Genomic DNA, 15506 nt, shown 5'->3' on the forward strand with positions numbered 1-15506 from the left:
CAGTATGTTTGGTCGGCATAACCAAACGCTTTACTCTAGGTTGGCTGGAAAAACCAACACTTATTGTTCTTCAGCCGAGATAAGAATCTAGGCTGAAGAAGTTGGCTGGAAAAACTAACACTTAGTACTCTTCAGCTGAAGTAAGGATCTAGGCTGAAGAGTGGTTGGCTGGAAAAACCAACGCTTATTGTTCTTTAGCCGAGATAAGGATCAAGGCTAACGAGGTTGGCAGGTATGGCCAGTCAGATTGTAAAGTTATGACCAGGATAAGGTATCTCGGCCCGAGAATATTATACTTCATTCAGATTACAGTTAGAAAGTTACATGCATGGCAGTTAACCGAAATAACAGTTGGAACAAAAGAGATTTCATTGATCATACCAAGTCAAAGTACAAAAGGGGGGACTTCAGCCCGGTTACAGTCTCCCTTTACAAAAAGCAAAAAAGAAGAAAAGTACATAGTCAAGCAAACAGGTCATCTAAGTCAGCATCTAAAACCACCCAGTCTTCGCCCAGAGGTAGCTCAGTTGTGGCAACCACACTCTGGTTAAGCTCGGTTAAAAGCACAACATCGGACACAGCTGGCAAAGGTGGGATGGAGACCTCTGGAGTTGGGGAGGTAGACTGGCGAGCGGATTGAGTGTTCTCTTCTGGAGCTTCATCTTCATCCTTCTCCTCCAGAAATTGCTGCTGAATGGTAGCAGCATACTCTGCCAGTGAGCTCGGTATGAAATATGGAGGAAGATTGAAGACCTCGGTCTCAGGTCCATGACCGAGCTGCGCCACAGCCCCCTCCACCCACATTTAAAGAACAGGTCCTTCGTAGCTTCACACTGCTTGATGTACAGGGCTTCGCCTTCTTTGAAACCGCGGTTCTCCGCATCCTCCAGCTTCTTCTCAACCTTTGTTATTTCGGCATTCTTTTTTCCTTCAAGCTTGGCCAACTCGCGCAGATATTTATCTTTTATCACGGCCGCAGCCTTTTGCTTGTCTGCTTCAGCCAAGCTAACAAGACCGGTCAGACAATCATTCTCAGTTTGTAGCTCAGCTATCTGCTTCCTGGCCTGTTCTAGCTCAGCGATTTTTTTGGTTACCTCTGCCATTGCCTGCCTTGTTGTTTTGCGAAGTTCCAATACACGCTTGTGAGCGATGTGGTTCTTCTGCATGGCTTGCAAAAAAATAGAAAGTGACTTGTAGTAAAATCGAGCAGAAAGTCGTGCAAATTAGAAAGATAAGCAAATGAGGTTACTTACCAGCACCATTGACTTTGTGGCCGAGCGAATGGCCTTCAGCTCGGTGAGATGGTTGTGGTGCTCCATGTCGACTAGAAGGCAAACACTCTTGGCCAGATTGAATGCCATTAGGTGGTCTTTTTCAGCGACCACTGAATCAGTATCCCGTATAGCACGGTTCTTAAAAGTGATCTTTGGAGCCCACTTGGAAGAGCTAGCTCGGTCAGAGCACTCCGGTTGTGGGCTCGGGGGAGGGCTTGGCGGAAGGATGGTATCTTCTTCATCAACAAGGCGTGACTCGGTTGTGGAAGTCCGAGCACGCTTGTTTGGACGAGATAATGAGGGTTGATAGGATGGAAGGGCCACCACAATCTCCTGAGTCTGGCCGGCTGGTGGTACCTCGGGCTGGTTGGTTTCGGTCAGGAGGGCCCTTACAGCTCGTTTCTTGGCCATTTCTTGTTCGGCAGTTAGTGGGATGAGATTGATTTGAGGCAAGGATGGATCTGGCTCTGGCGAAGGTTCAAGATCAGAAAACCGAAGTAAAGAAAAGCATGGAATTGAGCCGAGGTAATCTACCGGCTTCACCATTGTTCCAATTTATTCTGTTGCCCGGGATCTGGGCTTGTTGGTCCTCAAAATTCCCAGATACCCAGAAGAAATCATCATCATTCACGTCTTTATCCAGGGTATTTTTTATTATCTTTTCACGACAGCGTCTTACTCTTAAATAGTAAACCCAGCCATCCTCAATCGATCCTATGGAGTATTGGGTGAAGAGCTCGGCTAGACTAAGATTAAGGCCAGCCCGACGGTTTAAGGAATTCACATATAAGGGGCTGTACAGGGAATCTTAGTCCGGTTTCTACAATGGAAAGAAGTGTAAAGGGAACAAAGCCAGGGTTTCCCCAGGGTATGGTATCTAGCTCGGCTAGGTGAGGTGGACATCATCAGGGATATGGTAGTCCCTTCTGAAGTCGGCCATAGCACCTGGGGTGTTTACGAAATAGCTATATTTGCCCATGAGGTTTTAAGTTATGAATAAATAAGCAGAGTTTTAGCTCGGTCTTGAAAGGACGCTCAGTAGTTCGGTCGAGCGTTCAAGGGAGTGCCTGGCAGCCTAAGTTTGCAAAGTGAAAAAAGAGAGGTGTTAAGCACAGATCGTTGGACCATGCTAAAAGAGACAAAGGCAAAATAAATGAAGTCCTAACTCGGCTACGCGGGCCACTACCCCTTCTTAGCCTGGTTTGAGCAAGGGTCCTTAGCCCGGTTAAGTCTTTGGGGCAGCATTCTTAGTTCGGTCTGAACTAAGGGAGCTGGTTTAGCCCTAAGTTTTAGCCCGGTCGGTGGTTGAGGCTTTCTAGCACGGTATTGCGCAAACTTAATGCGGTTCGATAGCTCAGTTAAAAGAAGCAGAGGGTCCCTAACTTATGGAAACCACAAGTATGGCATAAGTTTTAGTGCGGTTGTTGGTTGTGGCTAGGCTTGCATCTAATACAAACAGTATCCTAGTTCGATTGATGCGTGATTTTGGATCAGATACATCATTCTTCAGTTTATTCGTGAGTACCAGTGGTTATATTACAAAGGTTTTTCCAGAAAATGGAAGCAAAAATGGAACACACGCTTTGAAAAACATAAACATGCTTTGTGTTGCAAAAAGAGGTGTGAAATCAACAGAAAAGAAGAAGATTCGAATCACTTACCAGTTCAAGGTGACGACACTGAAGATGGAGGTAGTATCAGCAAGAACACGAGCTCCACAGTTCCAAGAGAATAAGGGAGAAGAAGTTCGAAGAGAAACAAAGTGGTGAATAGTACGAGTAAATGATTCAAAAAGTAGGGTTTTGGTGAAAAGCTCAAGTTTTGGGCGGGACTGTTCAAATATCGCGAGGTACAAGGGAGGCGTGACAGCTACACTGGGCCAATAAGGGTGTGCCACGTGTCCTTGGAATAAAGAAACGGTTCAGTTACAAAGATTGAAGAGACGTTTTTTGACCGGGCATATTAAAGTAGCCCGGTGTGAGTTTAGCTTGGTTGAAGGCTGAAGTTTCTAGCTCGGTTGGAAGGCTAAGGTTTTTTAGCTCGATTGACAAGCCAAAGCTATTAGCTCGGCTGGTAACAGGTAATCCCTATCATGCTGCGCAAATGGAATTAAGGGGCAATTGAGAGGGTAATTTATATGTAAATTAGGCCGAGCTGGGTAATGGGCCGATCTATGGGCCATAATAAGAGAGGCCGAGTAAAAGGGACTAGAAGTTAGCACGGTCCAAGAGAGCTCTGCAGTTAGCTCGGTCACCACACTCAGAGCGGTAACAGTTAGCTCAGTCATACCATGTTGAGCCAAAGTAAGGTGGGCTTTCCTCAGAACTTTGCTATTGGTTAGCTCGGTCCAAACTCGTTGTGGTTAGTGCGGTCTCAGACAACCTAATTGGAATATGTCAAACCGAGGTACACGTAGTGAAAGGAAGAACCAAGCTAGTGGAAGCTCGGTCTAGTCTACGGCTTTAGCATGGCTATGTTATCTCGGTCGTATTGACATCCAAGCGTGGTAGAACCATCTCACTTGGTTTAAGCAGTGAGGGGGGTGTTGAAGGATAAGCATTATCTTTCAGGAATGTGATTCCTAGGAGGACTCTGCATAGAGGAATAAGAGTCCTACTAGGATTATGCCACGCAGAACCTATAAAAGCTCATAACATCACCTATGGAGAGGTAACACAACATTGACTCCCGAATACGCAAAGCTTTTGTCTATTTGTCTATCTTGCTGACTTAGGCGTCGGAGAGGTATCCGGCACACATCCGCCGGCTAGCTCACGTTTGTGTTTTCAGGGAGTAAAGCGACGACGTTTGGAGGAGCGCAAACTTGATCAACAGGATTATACAAGAAGATTATTTCTTGCCCGTACAATACGCATTATATGGTATTGTTGAGAGCACATTAGAACAGTGAAGCAATGAGGTTTTTTTGGGAGACCATATCCCTAGCCATGTCAAAAAACTGTCATTGCCAATGTGCTTTGTTTGGGTCACATTTACTTCACCGAATAGAAATTACCAAATTGCTATGTCATTAATTTTTTTTTTTTTTTTTAATTTTAATTTTTCTACTTTTGATGTAGTGGCCAGGGTCATACTCTGGTGGGAAGCAAGGTTGTTGCTACCCAAAGACTGGGAAACCTGCAAAAGATTTCACCATCGCTGGACTATGGCCATGTTATTTGGATGCTACAATCCCAGAGTTCTGCGATTCTCATAGTCATTTCAACATAGCTAAGGTACTCTTTTTCTACTATTGAACTTGGGTTAATTTTAAATCTCTAGTATTCTACGCTATGCAATGTGAAACAGGTAAATAAATAAATAAATCTGGGAAGACACATTTTAAGTTTCTTTGCATTTGACCTAGGAAGTTGCAATGGTGCCAATTTTTCATGGTTTTAGCAAAATTGATTCAATGCCAATAAAATTTTCACTATCCTTTGCTATAATGGCAACAATTTTTTCATAATACCCAGAGTTCTATAATCTCAAATGTATAACCATATTTAAGGTGCTTGCTTTAAGTTTTAAGTTCTTTTGCATGGTTCTTCCAATTTATATATTTATTTTGCCTATGGTCCTTAATTAGGCCTAGGCTATATATATAAATTTAATCATGGGTAGTGTAATGATTTTTATGGTACAACAGACCTCAAACCTAACCAAAAACTTGCAAACAAATTGGCCAGCCCTTGCCTGCCCAAGCAGCGACAGTGAGAATAAGCTATGGTCGCACGAATGGAACCAACATGACTACTTTGAAGCAGCTCTTAGACTAAAGAAACAAGTGAACCTCCTCAAAATACTCACTAATGAAGGTGAGAATAGAGACTAATTAACACTATTTATAAGTCAATTTGCCAATCATCCTATTAAATCACATACAAATGTTGTTGTTTTTTTTTTGGTTGCAGGAATACAGCCAAATGGGGCAACGTACGACGCGGCCACGGGTGTAGAAGAGGGCATACGAAAGGCAGTTGGGTACATGCCAGGGTTATGATGCAACGAGGACAAATCAGGGAAGCCTCAGCTCTACCAAGTCGGCTTGTGTAGCAACATTGAAGCAACCAAGATCATTGACTGTCCAGGGATACCGATGAAAGCTAAATGCGCTCCACATATTAAGTTCCGTTCTTTCTAAATTATATCAAAAATAATAGTATTGACGACTTATGATTATATTTAAAAATTAAAAAAAAAAAAAAAACATTTTATTATTATATTTACATCAACCATTTGGATAAAAATTTGAGGGAAACACAACTTAATTAGGATGAAAGAGGTGAAAAGTGTGGACAAAAATGAAAAATGAAAATTTCATATGTTTTAATATGAGAATATTGAAAATTACAATTAAAAAATTGTGTACAATCTCACTACTTTTTAGTTTCTCGCAAAATATATTAAAAAAAAGTAGCAATATGTTATATTACTTCACAAATTTCTTTCTTCTTTTACACATAATATTTATCTTAATTAAATTTATATAAAGAAAAAATCTCACTTACATCTTTATTTCAATTTACTATCTAAATTTTTTGACATATTTTTACTTTATTCCAAGGAAATAATTTTTTTCAAACGTGCGGAATCAATTACAACATAAAACTGTAGCATATAACAATTTACATGTTGATAAGGTATACATGAATGAAAATCAATAATTGATCCAGTGGATAGTTTTTTTAAAAAAAAAAATTCGGTCATATATAAAATGTTAGTTGGTAAGAAATGATGATGATGCATTAATGTCCAATATCTATACTATATATTAAGTAAAATAAGATTTTTAATCCCAAGTTTTGTGAGAGTTCTAATCTCTCAATCTAAATTTCTTGATTTTTTGATTTTTTTTTAAAAAAAAAAACTTAGTATTTATTAACATCTCCCAACTCCCAAGTCTCACCCTCATAATAACACTTTAATGCCTAAAGAACAAGCCTAATTCTTTTTTTTTGAAATCCAGCACATATGAATTCCTTGAAAAGTTCCAACACATATGATTATTATCCCTCATAATAACACTTTAATACATTAAGAACAAGCATAAAAAAAATTTCTTGAAAAGTCCAACACATATGATTATTATCAAAATATTAAATTTTAATATAATATAATAAAAAAAAGACATTTAATTCCTTGAAAAGTCTAACACATATGATTATTATCATAATATTAAACTTTAATATAATATAAAAAGAAAAAAAAAAGACATTTAAAAAATATATATATTTAAAAATAGCAATTCACATATATAAATAATTATAAACACAACCCGTGCATAGCACGGGTGATATGCTAGTATATATATAGGGAAAAGCGTGGGACTCCTAATTTGGGAATCCCATGATCCTTAAATGTGTGTAATTGGTTTATGTGTGTTTTTAATTTTAATTTTTTTCCCCCTTTCTCTCACATAAAATAGTGTGAGAGTTGTAGGGTAGAGTTTTTGTGGGGTCTCAATCATTGAAAAATGTTTGGCATCCTTTTTGGAGATCACCTCTACACTTCTAAAGTGATTATATTCCTTTATATATATATGGAGTCCACTCATATATGTGTGAAATTCTTATCATGAGCGATTCAGTTTTATGAATCTGGGGGGGCACAATCATTACTCTTCAATCATTATACCATCTAACATGGCAATGGGATGGAGTCCGGATCCTCTGCCGTGTTTGTCTGCGGCGCTACCAAAACAACGTCGTTTTGGTTTTGGTTTTGGTTTTGGTTTTTTTTTTTTTTTTTTTTTTTTTTGTGGCCCTTTCCTCGTGCTTTCTTTTCTGTCCCTTTCCCTTGGTTTCTTCTCTTGGCCCTAACCCACCTAACAGAGCAAGAACAGAGCAAGAACAAAGACGAAATTTCTTTGCATCACTAGGCGTTTTGGAGTTCAAGCTTCACTAGTGGTCCCAAATTTGTTTGCTTTCCGAGAAAATGTAGAATTCCTTTCCAACTCAACTCAACTCAACTTTGGGGAAATGGGTATGAACTTGAAAAAAAAAAAAAAAATCATCACCAAACCATTTCTTATTTTTCTGGTGAAGTAATTCCCTTCTGCAATAGCCAGAAAACATACTAACATATTTTTCCGGTGAAGTAATTCCCATCACTCGCAATATAATATTGGAAATCTTACCAGATGAGTCAAGATCAGACCCATTGAGAAAATTAATAAAAGGAACACATGAGAAACACAAAAAATTAAACCCAAGAAATCTTTTTTTTTTTTAACAGAAAACCCAAGAAATCAAACATATGAGAAATCAAACCCAAACCACCACTACCTCCCCCAAAACCAGTAATTTTGAGCTCACACCTTGAATTGCTCAAAATCACTTCATGGGTTATTGGGTTAAGGAACTCACTGCTCCCTATAGATCTTGGGCTACAACTTGGGGGCTTTTCAATGTGCCTCTTGCTTCAATGTACCAGAGATATCCTCAAAGAAAACCACACAGTGGGAATTTTTTCTTCTCTCAATCTCGTTTGCAAGTTTCAAAGATTCATACCCTTCAAAGCAAGCCCTACCTTTTTCTTTCTCACAACTTTCTTCAACTCAAGAAATCTTTTTTTTGAACAGAAAACCAAAGAAATCAAACACATGAGAAATCAAACCCAAAGGTTTGCCGACTCACCGACTGATGTTGTTTCACCTCCGTCCGATCACCTGTCTCCTCTTCATCTCTCTGTTGTGGTCTCTCAAACAAACATTTGAGACCTTTCAGAGCAAACAATAAAGGAGGAAAGGAAAGGAAAGGAAAAAAAATAAAAATAAATAAATAAATACCAAAACGACGTTGTTTTGGTAACACCGCAGGAAGCGCCGCAGACAAACACGGCAGAGGATCCGGACTCAATGGGATGTGGCCACAACACATGAGCAAATGGGCCCAACAAAGAATCTCCCTCTTTTCACGTCTCTCTTCCAAGTGATTCTTTCTTCTTTCCTGGACATAACCACGCGCCATCACCGTCACCGAGAACCACCACTGCCTTGTGTCTTCACCTCTCTCCCAATGCCTTCTCTCCCTACTCTCTCCACCACCACCACCACCACCATTCACTGCCACAAAGGAAGGCTGGCCTACTGCCGAATCATCCGGCGTCGTCTTCTGCCCTTCCTTGTCACAGCCCCATCCCTAACAACACTCATCCCTCATCTTTTAAACCTAGATCTACTTTTAGACGTGAGATTTAAATCTAGTAAGGCCAAGTTTGGCATCCTTCAAAAAATTTAAAAAGTCAAAAAAATACTATCCTATTTAAGCCACATCATCTTATTTAAGTTACATCACTTCTCTAGCACATCACTTTAAACCAAACCCAACCAACTCATATTTCATAAAAAGTCAAAAAGTGCACTTATTTAGTCTTCCCAAACTTTGCCTAAATATAGTAAAAGTGTAAGTAAATAGGAACCACATCATTTGCCCAATCAACCATTGTCTTCGAAGACATTGAAAAGAGCATCGAGGGAAGAAATGAATCACCAACAAACCACCTTTTGAGAGAAATTGAAGGTTGGCCTTGGTTTGGTTGCCTCTACAAGGTCTCAACGAGTTCTTCTGGTGGCTTTGGCATTATGAAAGAAGGAACTGATAAATTGATGAGTTGTTATATTTTTATTTTTTTATTATTATTATTATTTTAAATCATCTGAAAATTTTGATTTTTAATCGCTAGTGGTGGACAATGAAGAAGCGGATGAGGATGTGGTGCTGGTGGCAACTAATAATGTCTGGGTTTTGTTGGTGGTGGTGGTGGGAAATATGATGGACAATCTCCAATATATTCAAGGAAAGAATTAAAGAAGAAAGAGAGACTGTTTGATTACAAATATTAAATTAGTATATAAAATAAAATGAAACAACAGATTCCTGTTTTGTTACAAAACTAAAATCAGAATCTGAAAAAAGGAAAAAAAATAAAACAGATAGTAAATTAATTACTTACCTTATTAATTTCTTGAACAAAATTTTGATCAAGTCGAGTGTTTAATACTGTGTCCTGAAGACAGATTCGTCATCTCCACGGTACTTTCAGATTGTGGACGTTTATCTCACAAGATAAAATGATCAACAACGAATAGTAATAGCACTACAAACTATTCGCACAACGAACACAATTTGTGTGTGTTTGGTAACGTTTACGTTTTCAGTTTATATTTATAAAAATTTTATAAACTGGTTTTTGTTTATTTTTAGAAAAACATAAACTACAAATGCGTTTGGTAATTGACAAAATATTTTAAAAAATTTAAAAATATAAAAAAGAGTGAGAAATGGCAAGTGGTGGCAAGTAGCGGGGGAAGACGGTGGTGGAAAGTGCTGACGGTGGGTAGCTGGTGGCGGGTGGGTTGTGGTGGTGGGTGAGTGGGTAACGATGGCAGGTAGTGGGTGGTAGCGAGTGGGTGGTGGTGGTGGTGGTGGTGGCGGGTTGTGGGCAGTGGTGGCGAGTGGTAGGTGGGTGGGTGACGGTGGTGGGTGGTAGCGAGTGGATGGTGGTAGTGTTGGCGGCAGGTGGTGGCGAATGGCAAATGGTGGTGGGTAGTGGTGGTGGTGGGTGAGTGGGTGACGGTGGAGGATGGTAGGTGGTAGTTGGTGGTGGTAGTGTTGGTGGCAGGTGGTGGGTGGTGGCAACAGGTGGATGGCGGATAGCGGGTGGTGATGAGTGGTGGCAAGTAAATGGCGGGTGGTGGTGGTAGTGGTGGGTGAGTGGGTGACGGTGGTGAGTGGTTGGTGGTAGCGAGTGGGTGGTAGGTGGTGGGTAGTGGTGGCAGGTGGGTGATGGGTGGTAGTGGTGGTGGTGGTGGTGGTGGGTAGTGGTGGCAGGTGGGTGATGGGTGGTAATGGTGGTGGTGGGTGGTGGGTGGTAGTGGCGAGTGGGTGGCAAGTGGCTAGTGGTGGTGGGTGGTGAGTGGTGGTGGCAAGTAGGTGGCGGGTGGTGGGTTGTGACAGGTGGGTAGTGGGTGGCGATGGTGGTGGTTGCGAGTGGGTGGCTGGTGGTGGGTGGTGAGTGGTGGTGGCAAGTGATGGTAGCGGAAGACGGTGGTGGAAAATGGTGGGAGGTGGTGGCTAATGTTGGGTGGAAAAAAAAAATTCAAAACTCAAAACGAAAACACATTTTTTGTGTTTTCATTTTTTGGCCAAATTTATAAACTAAAACCACTGATTTATAAATCAAAAATTTTGCCAAACAAGTTTTTATTTTAATTTTTAAAATTTTTGTAAATATAAACAGAAAATTGAAAACGTAAGTGTTATCAAACGGCACCTTTGTATTTATACTCTTTTTCACTGGAAAATAAAATGCAGCAAAATACATAGAGTAATGGTAGAGTTGAGGACGAAAATTGAGTGAAAATCCAAATGAGGGACTTGTCTATTTATAGGAGAAATTGTGGCTTTTCAAATTTGAATCCAACAAGTATGGCACATGTTCGGTACTGTTTGAACAGATAAGAAACTGTTTAGGCTTGAAATGAACACATATGAATCTGTACAGAAATGTGCAAGCCAAAATTGAATTTTTTCAATCAAAATTTGAATTCAAACGGCCATAATTTATTTTTTCAAAAATAAAAAATAAAAAATTCAAGTGTTTTTTATCTAAAAAGAATTAGAGCCCAGCCCGCCCGGACTGACAGCAGCGCGCATTTATTTTGAGTCCAATGGGTTTAACCCACTTTGCCCATAACCTCCCCTTACAAAACTTAAGTTCCCCTCTGAGCCTACCCCAAGTTTCAAATCCAAGCCTTATAAATCCACATAAAGTTTGCCTTCCAAACCAATTCAGGACAAATCTTAACTCAAATCTTTATGGAAATTCTATCAATATACTATTTTCGTAGAGTTCACTTTGACTTCAATTTCTCGTTCACCCAATAATAATTTTAAATAACCAAATATATTACGTGAATCACAATACGACATAGAATGCATTACCACTTAAACCCGCCACCTATATGTTAGTCTTGCTTGAAAATTAAACTAAAGTTTAAAAAAAATCTTTTTTTTTATTAAATTGTTTCCAACAAAATCAAGTGTTGGGAAACGAGAAAGGGGAGGAACTTTTGGTGGACCCACTAATTAGAGTGTAAGGTCCTGTTTGTTCCACTGAATATAAAATGAAAAATATAATATGATTTGTGATTTAGTCAGGATATATAGTGAATAAAATATAAGTATTAGATAATATATCTTTTAATTCATATTTGTTGACTTGATATATAAGACTAGATATAAATTATCCATATTTGTTTTACAAAATATATTGTGAGATATAAACAAATAATTTTCAAGATTGCTCTCATTATATTATATTATATTAAATTCAAAAATTATATTAAATTAAATTAAATTCAATAATATTATATTATATTAAATTCAATAATATTAAATTAAATTCAATAATTATATTATATTAAATTCAAAATTTGCATTAAATTATATTATATTGAATTAAATAATATTATATTATATTAAATTAAATTCAATAATATTTATATTATATTAAATTCAAAAAATATATTTAATTATTTTATGTTAGATAGACAAAAGGGTAAATTAGACTTTTTAAATCATATCCCAACCAAGAGGATATGATATAATAGGAGGTGGTATTGTATATCCTCCACTTTTGAGGGATATACAATCTCATGGGATATTATATCCTCTTTGAAAAAAAATTACAAATATGAGATATGTAGATCGCACATGATATAATATTCAACTCCACCCTTTATATTCTAGAATCAAAAAGGACCTAAGTGTCCAATCATATGCGTAATTTTCATAAATTCTTTACTTTTGGCATGTGTGACTTGTTTTTAATCGGATTAGGAAGGAGATTAATCAAGGTGACAGATCAGACACTCTTTATTGTTTTTTTTTTTTTTTAAATGTCAAATGAGATGCCACATTAAATGACAAGAACTCATAAGTGATAAAGAAATGATAAATGGACTGACGTAGACACCAAAGCCCACAACAGTGGTTGTTTTTAGGAAAAATTATCATAGTACTTTGAAAAAATTATTATAATTTTATGATAAAAATTTTAATTTTAATTATTAATATTTATAAAATTTATTACTGTAATTATTTTTTAAAAAAATTCTTAATCGGTGCTAGGTTTGTGCTAGATCAAAAGCATAAAATAATAACCACTCAAAAGTCAAAATCACTTCACCATTGAAAAAAAAAAAAAAAATCCGCTTCATACACAGGCCTGATCAGTTAACAACCAATTACATCCAGTTAAACACACCACATTTAAACCCAAATATCAAATTTATATTGCATAAATGCGTGTGCGCTATTATTCTAGGAAATATATATATAAAAAGGTAATGCTAGAATTTGTATGTAATTTTTTATTTTATAGAGAATGACGTAGTCCATTTATATTTATTTTAACATATCATGTATAAATTTTTAAAATATTTTCTGGAGTGTTTTTATTATGCTATTAAACATTTACTTAGCATTGCAGCAACCTTCTCATATCAGCACTATTAAATAGAAAAATAAAAATATTGTTCAAAGTAGTAAAGAAGAGATAGCATTGAGCACACTGACTCGAGCCCTGGGTTGCCTCCTCACTAGCCTGTGCGAATTTCCAGTTTTGATCCTTTCGTATTTATGTCTAAGGTTAAACTTTACCTAAAACTGTTGTCATTTATTTTCTCCATTTTTCTTTATCTGATTTAGGATACATTCACAAGTTGATCACTGGGGAATTTCTAGTTGTTGTTTATCCTGATAAAGAAAACGGATAATGTGCGTTAACTAAAATAACGAGGCTTGGTAATTGTTGACTTTTTTGGCTTTCGAAAGTTAATAATGTAATTTTAAGCGTGCCAGTAAGGATCAATCAATCCTTACAGAATATTTAATTGTCAATCAATTATCAGACGATTGTGTTTTAGTTCTCTCAGTCTCAATGAAGACGACTTTTACTGGTAGCTTGTTTTAGGAGAATTTAATAAATAACAACAAGTGAATAATTTCAGAATCTGAATTTCATTAAGTAAAAATGAAAAACTTACAATGACCTGACCCTGCCTCGTAGAGGTTTACAGCAATAAATTATTTGAAACTACTCCTAGGAATGAAGTGCAGTACAAGAATTGAAGTGCAGAAATATAAAGAACTGTAAAAAACTAGAAGGAAATACGAAGTAAATAAACTGATTGTTTTATCTGAGTTTGGGTCCTTCATTCTGGGGCCTTTTTTACTATTTATACTTCTTAATGAAAACCGTCGAAGTGGGCTTCTAGCCGTCGAAATGTCCTCACATGATTGTTAAACATGCTCTTTCACAGTCAGTCTCACTACGCCACCTTTGCAGTTAGGCATCCCTCCGAATTTTGAATTTAAACTTTGTGAGTAACCGTTAGGCCATATCACCTTATATCCCTCAATTGTTCCAGTACTACGTAGATCCATTATTATCAATACAGGCTGACATGTGTCTAACTTTGGTTGGCAACTTATATTAACTCCCTAAATTGCCTTCTTCATACCACGTGTTGAATTGTGATTGGCTTTTACAAATTATACAGCCAACATTACCCCCCCGTACTAATATACCCAATACTTAGTGATAATAGTGGATCATGGCACTTTACCCACATCCTAGGACGTGCATAGGCTTTGCATCTTCTTAGAAATGCAATCGACGTCTGTAACAAGCCCGCGGGGGACCTCGCTACAGCTCGGTCTCGACTTTTGTAGTCACAGTTCCTAATCTGAACCAAAGAGTCCAAATCCGGCAAATCATTTTTAGAAAACTGATTTTTTGAAAGAAGCGCCAAACATGGACTGCTTTACCAGATACAGAGTCACCACCTAAATATTTTATTTTGGGAAATTTAGGAAACCCTGACTCGGTGCCAAAAGGCCACGTGTCCGTCATCACCAAAGTTGCCTCGGCTCGGGAACTTTGGGTACGATTGGGGAAGGTCACTTCGTGAGCACCCCCGCTCGCCCGGTCATAGACCGGCCTCTACTAACCATGATATCGATTTTTGAAAACATTGCGAGTTCTTATTCCGGTTATTAGCCTAGGTTACTATGTGATGCACAGCATACAAATATAGACCGGGTCGCCCAAATTGGAACAAAATATTTCATGTTTGTTTTTTGAAAATGGTTTGCTACCCGCAGGTAGGCTTGAAACAATTGATGATTCATTCCAATTCAGATTCATTCCAATTCAGATAACCCAACCTTCACCCACAGACATTCAGGCAGTTATGTCATATAAGCAATTAGCCTCATGGTAAGCATGCTATTCATGGCAACACTCACGCGCATGCAAGGATGCTAAAGCATAAAACTCACCGAGTACTCCAAGCCAAAACAAAAACTGTATTAGAAATCATGCATGATCCTAAGTATACAGAAATGCCTAATGCAACACATGCAAAATGCAACTATAACAGGCTCGGCTATTCTAAGATGGTATATGAAATGTTACAACTACCATATATTCAATTTGGAGTTGAAAGTACGATGCAGTTAGTATGGTGCGCCGAGCCCGGTGCATGCAATACAGATGAATGAATGCAAAACATGCTGTCATACTGTATGCTAATTTAAAAATGCCCTAATCTAACCATCAAAAGCGGATAAATAAAAGGGAGAAAGACGTGGGATTGGAAGACATACATCACACTCACCCACACTTATTACAGTTGTGCCCTCACTCGGAGGGTCCGAATAAATACAGTCCAAATATTACAGTCCCGAATAAAAGAATATTACAGTCCGAAATATTACAAAGTTCTAATTAATTAAAGAATTAACTAAGAAAACAAGTAAAACTGGCATGCAAGCCAGGGACTGCCTTGCTTCTGATGGATGATGCATGTCCGGATTGTTTTGCACGGAAATCCACCGGAATGCCCCAATTAGCCTCTGTTTACACCTGTTTCTTGAAATGCGTGCCAAGCCTCGAAAAAGTTGCTGATTCTGCGTTTTGCTGCAACAGAGAGCAAGAAAGGGGCATAGCAATGTATTTACACAGATATATGCATGTCTCGATCCTCGTGCCACCAATCACGCATACCGAGGCATGATGGCCGAGGAGTCGAAATGCACAACTCAATATAGGATGAATGCACATGAAACTACAGCTAAAACCTAACTCCATCATGGATAATCCGGAGTGTCGGTGACTGGGGAATTGAGACACATTCCGTCACTCGGAGTACGAAATGTACCT

General features: G+C 38.2%; 1 protein-coding gene across 1 annotated transcript; it reads left to right on the forward strand.

Moving 5' to 3' along the window:
- Positions 1–2749: 2749 nt before the first annotated feature.
- LOC114276456 (ribonuclease 3-like) lies at positions 2750–5277 on the forward strand. The gene is made up of 4 exons (XM_028218241.2): positions 2750–2965; positions 4355–4510; positions 4924–5092; positions 5189–5277. Exons 1-4 carry the CDS (start codon positions 2750–2752, stop codon positions 5275–5277), a joined length of 630 nt encoding a protein of 209 aa, XP_028074042.2.
- The last annotated feature ends 10229 nt before the right edge of the window (positions 5278–15506 follow it).

This window comes from Camellia sinensis, chromosome 1 (assembly GCF_055761805.1).
Source record: "Camellia sinensis isolate YWXY chromosome 1, ASM5576180v1, whole genome shotgun sequence".
Taxonomy (NCBI): domain Eukaryota; kingdom Viridiplantae; phylum Streptophyta; class Magnoliopsida; order Ericales; family Theaceae; genus Camellia; species Camellia sinensis.

Bases quoted from the DNA above. Each gene is read 5' to 3' on its own strand.
- LOC114276456 (XM_028218241.2), top strand. From the start codon at position 2,750: ATGCGTGATTTTGGATCAGATACATCATTCTTCAGTTTATTCGTGAGT. The intron at 2,966-4,354 runs GTAGTATCAGCA...CTTTTGATGTAG, and splicing joins TGACGACACTGAAGATGGAG to TGGCCAGGGTCATACTCTGG. The intron at 5,093-5,188 runs GTGAGAATAGAG...TTTTGGTTGCAG, and splicing joins CAAAATACTCACTAATGAAG to GAATACAGCCAAATGGGGCA.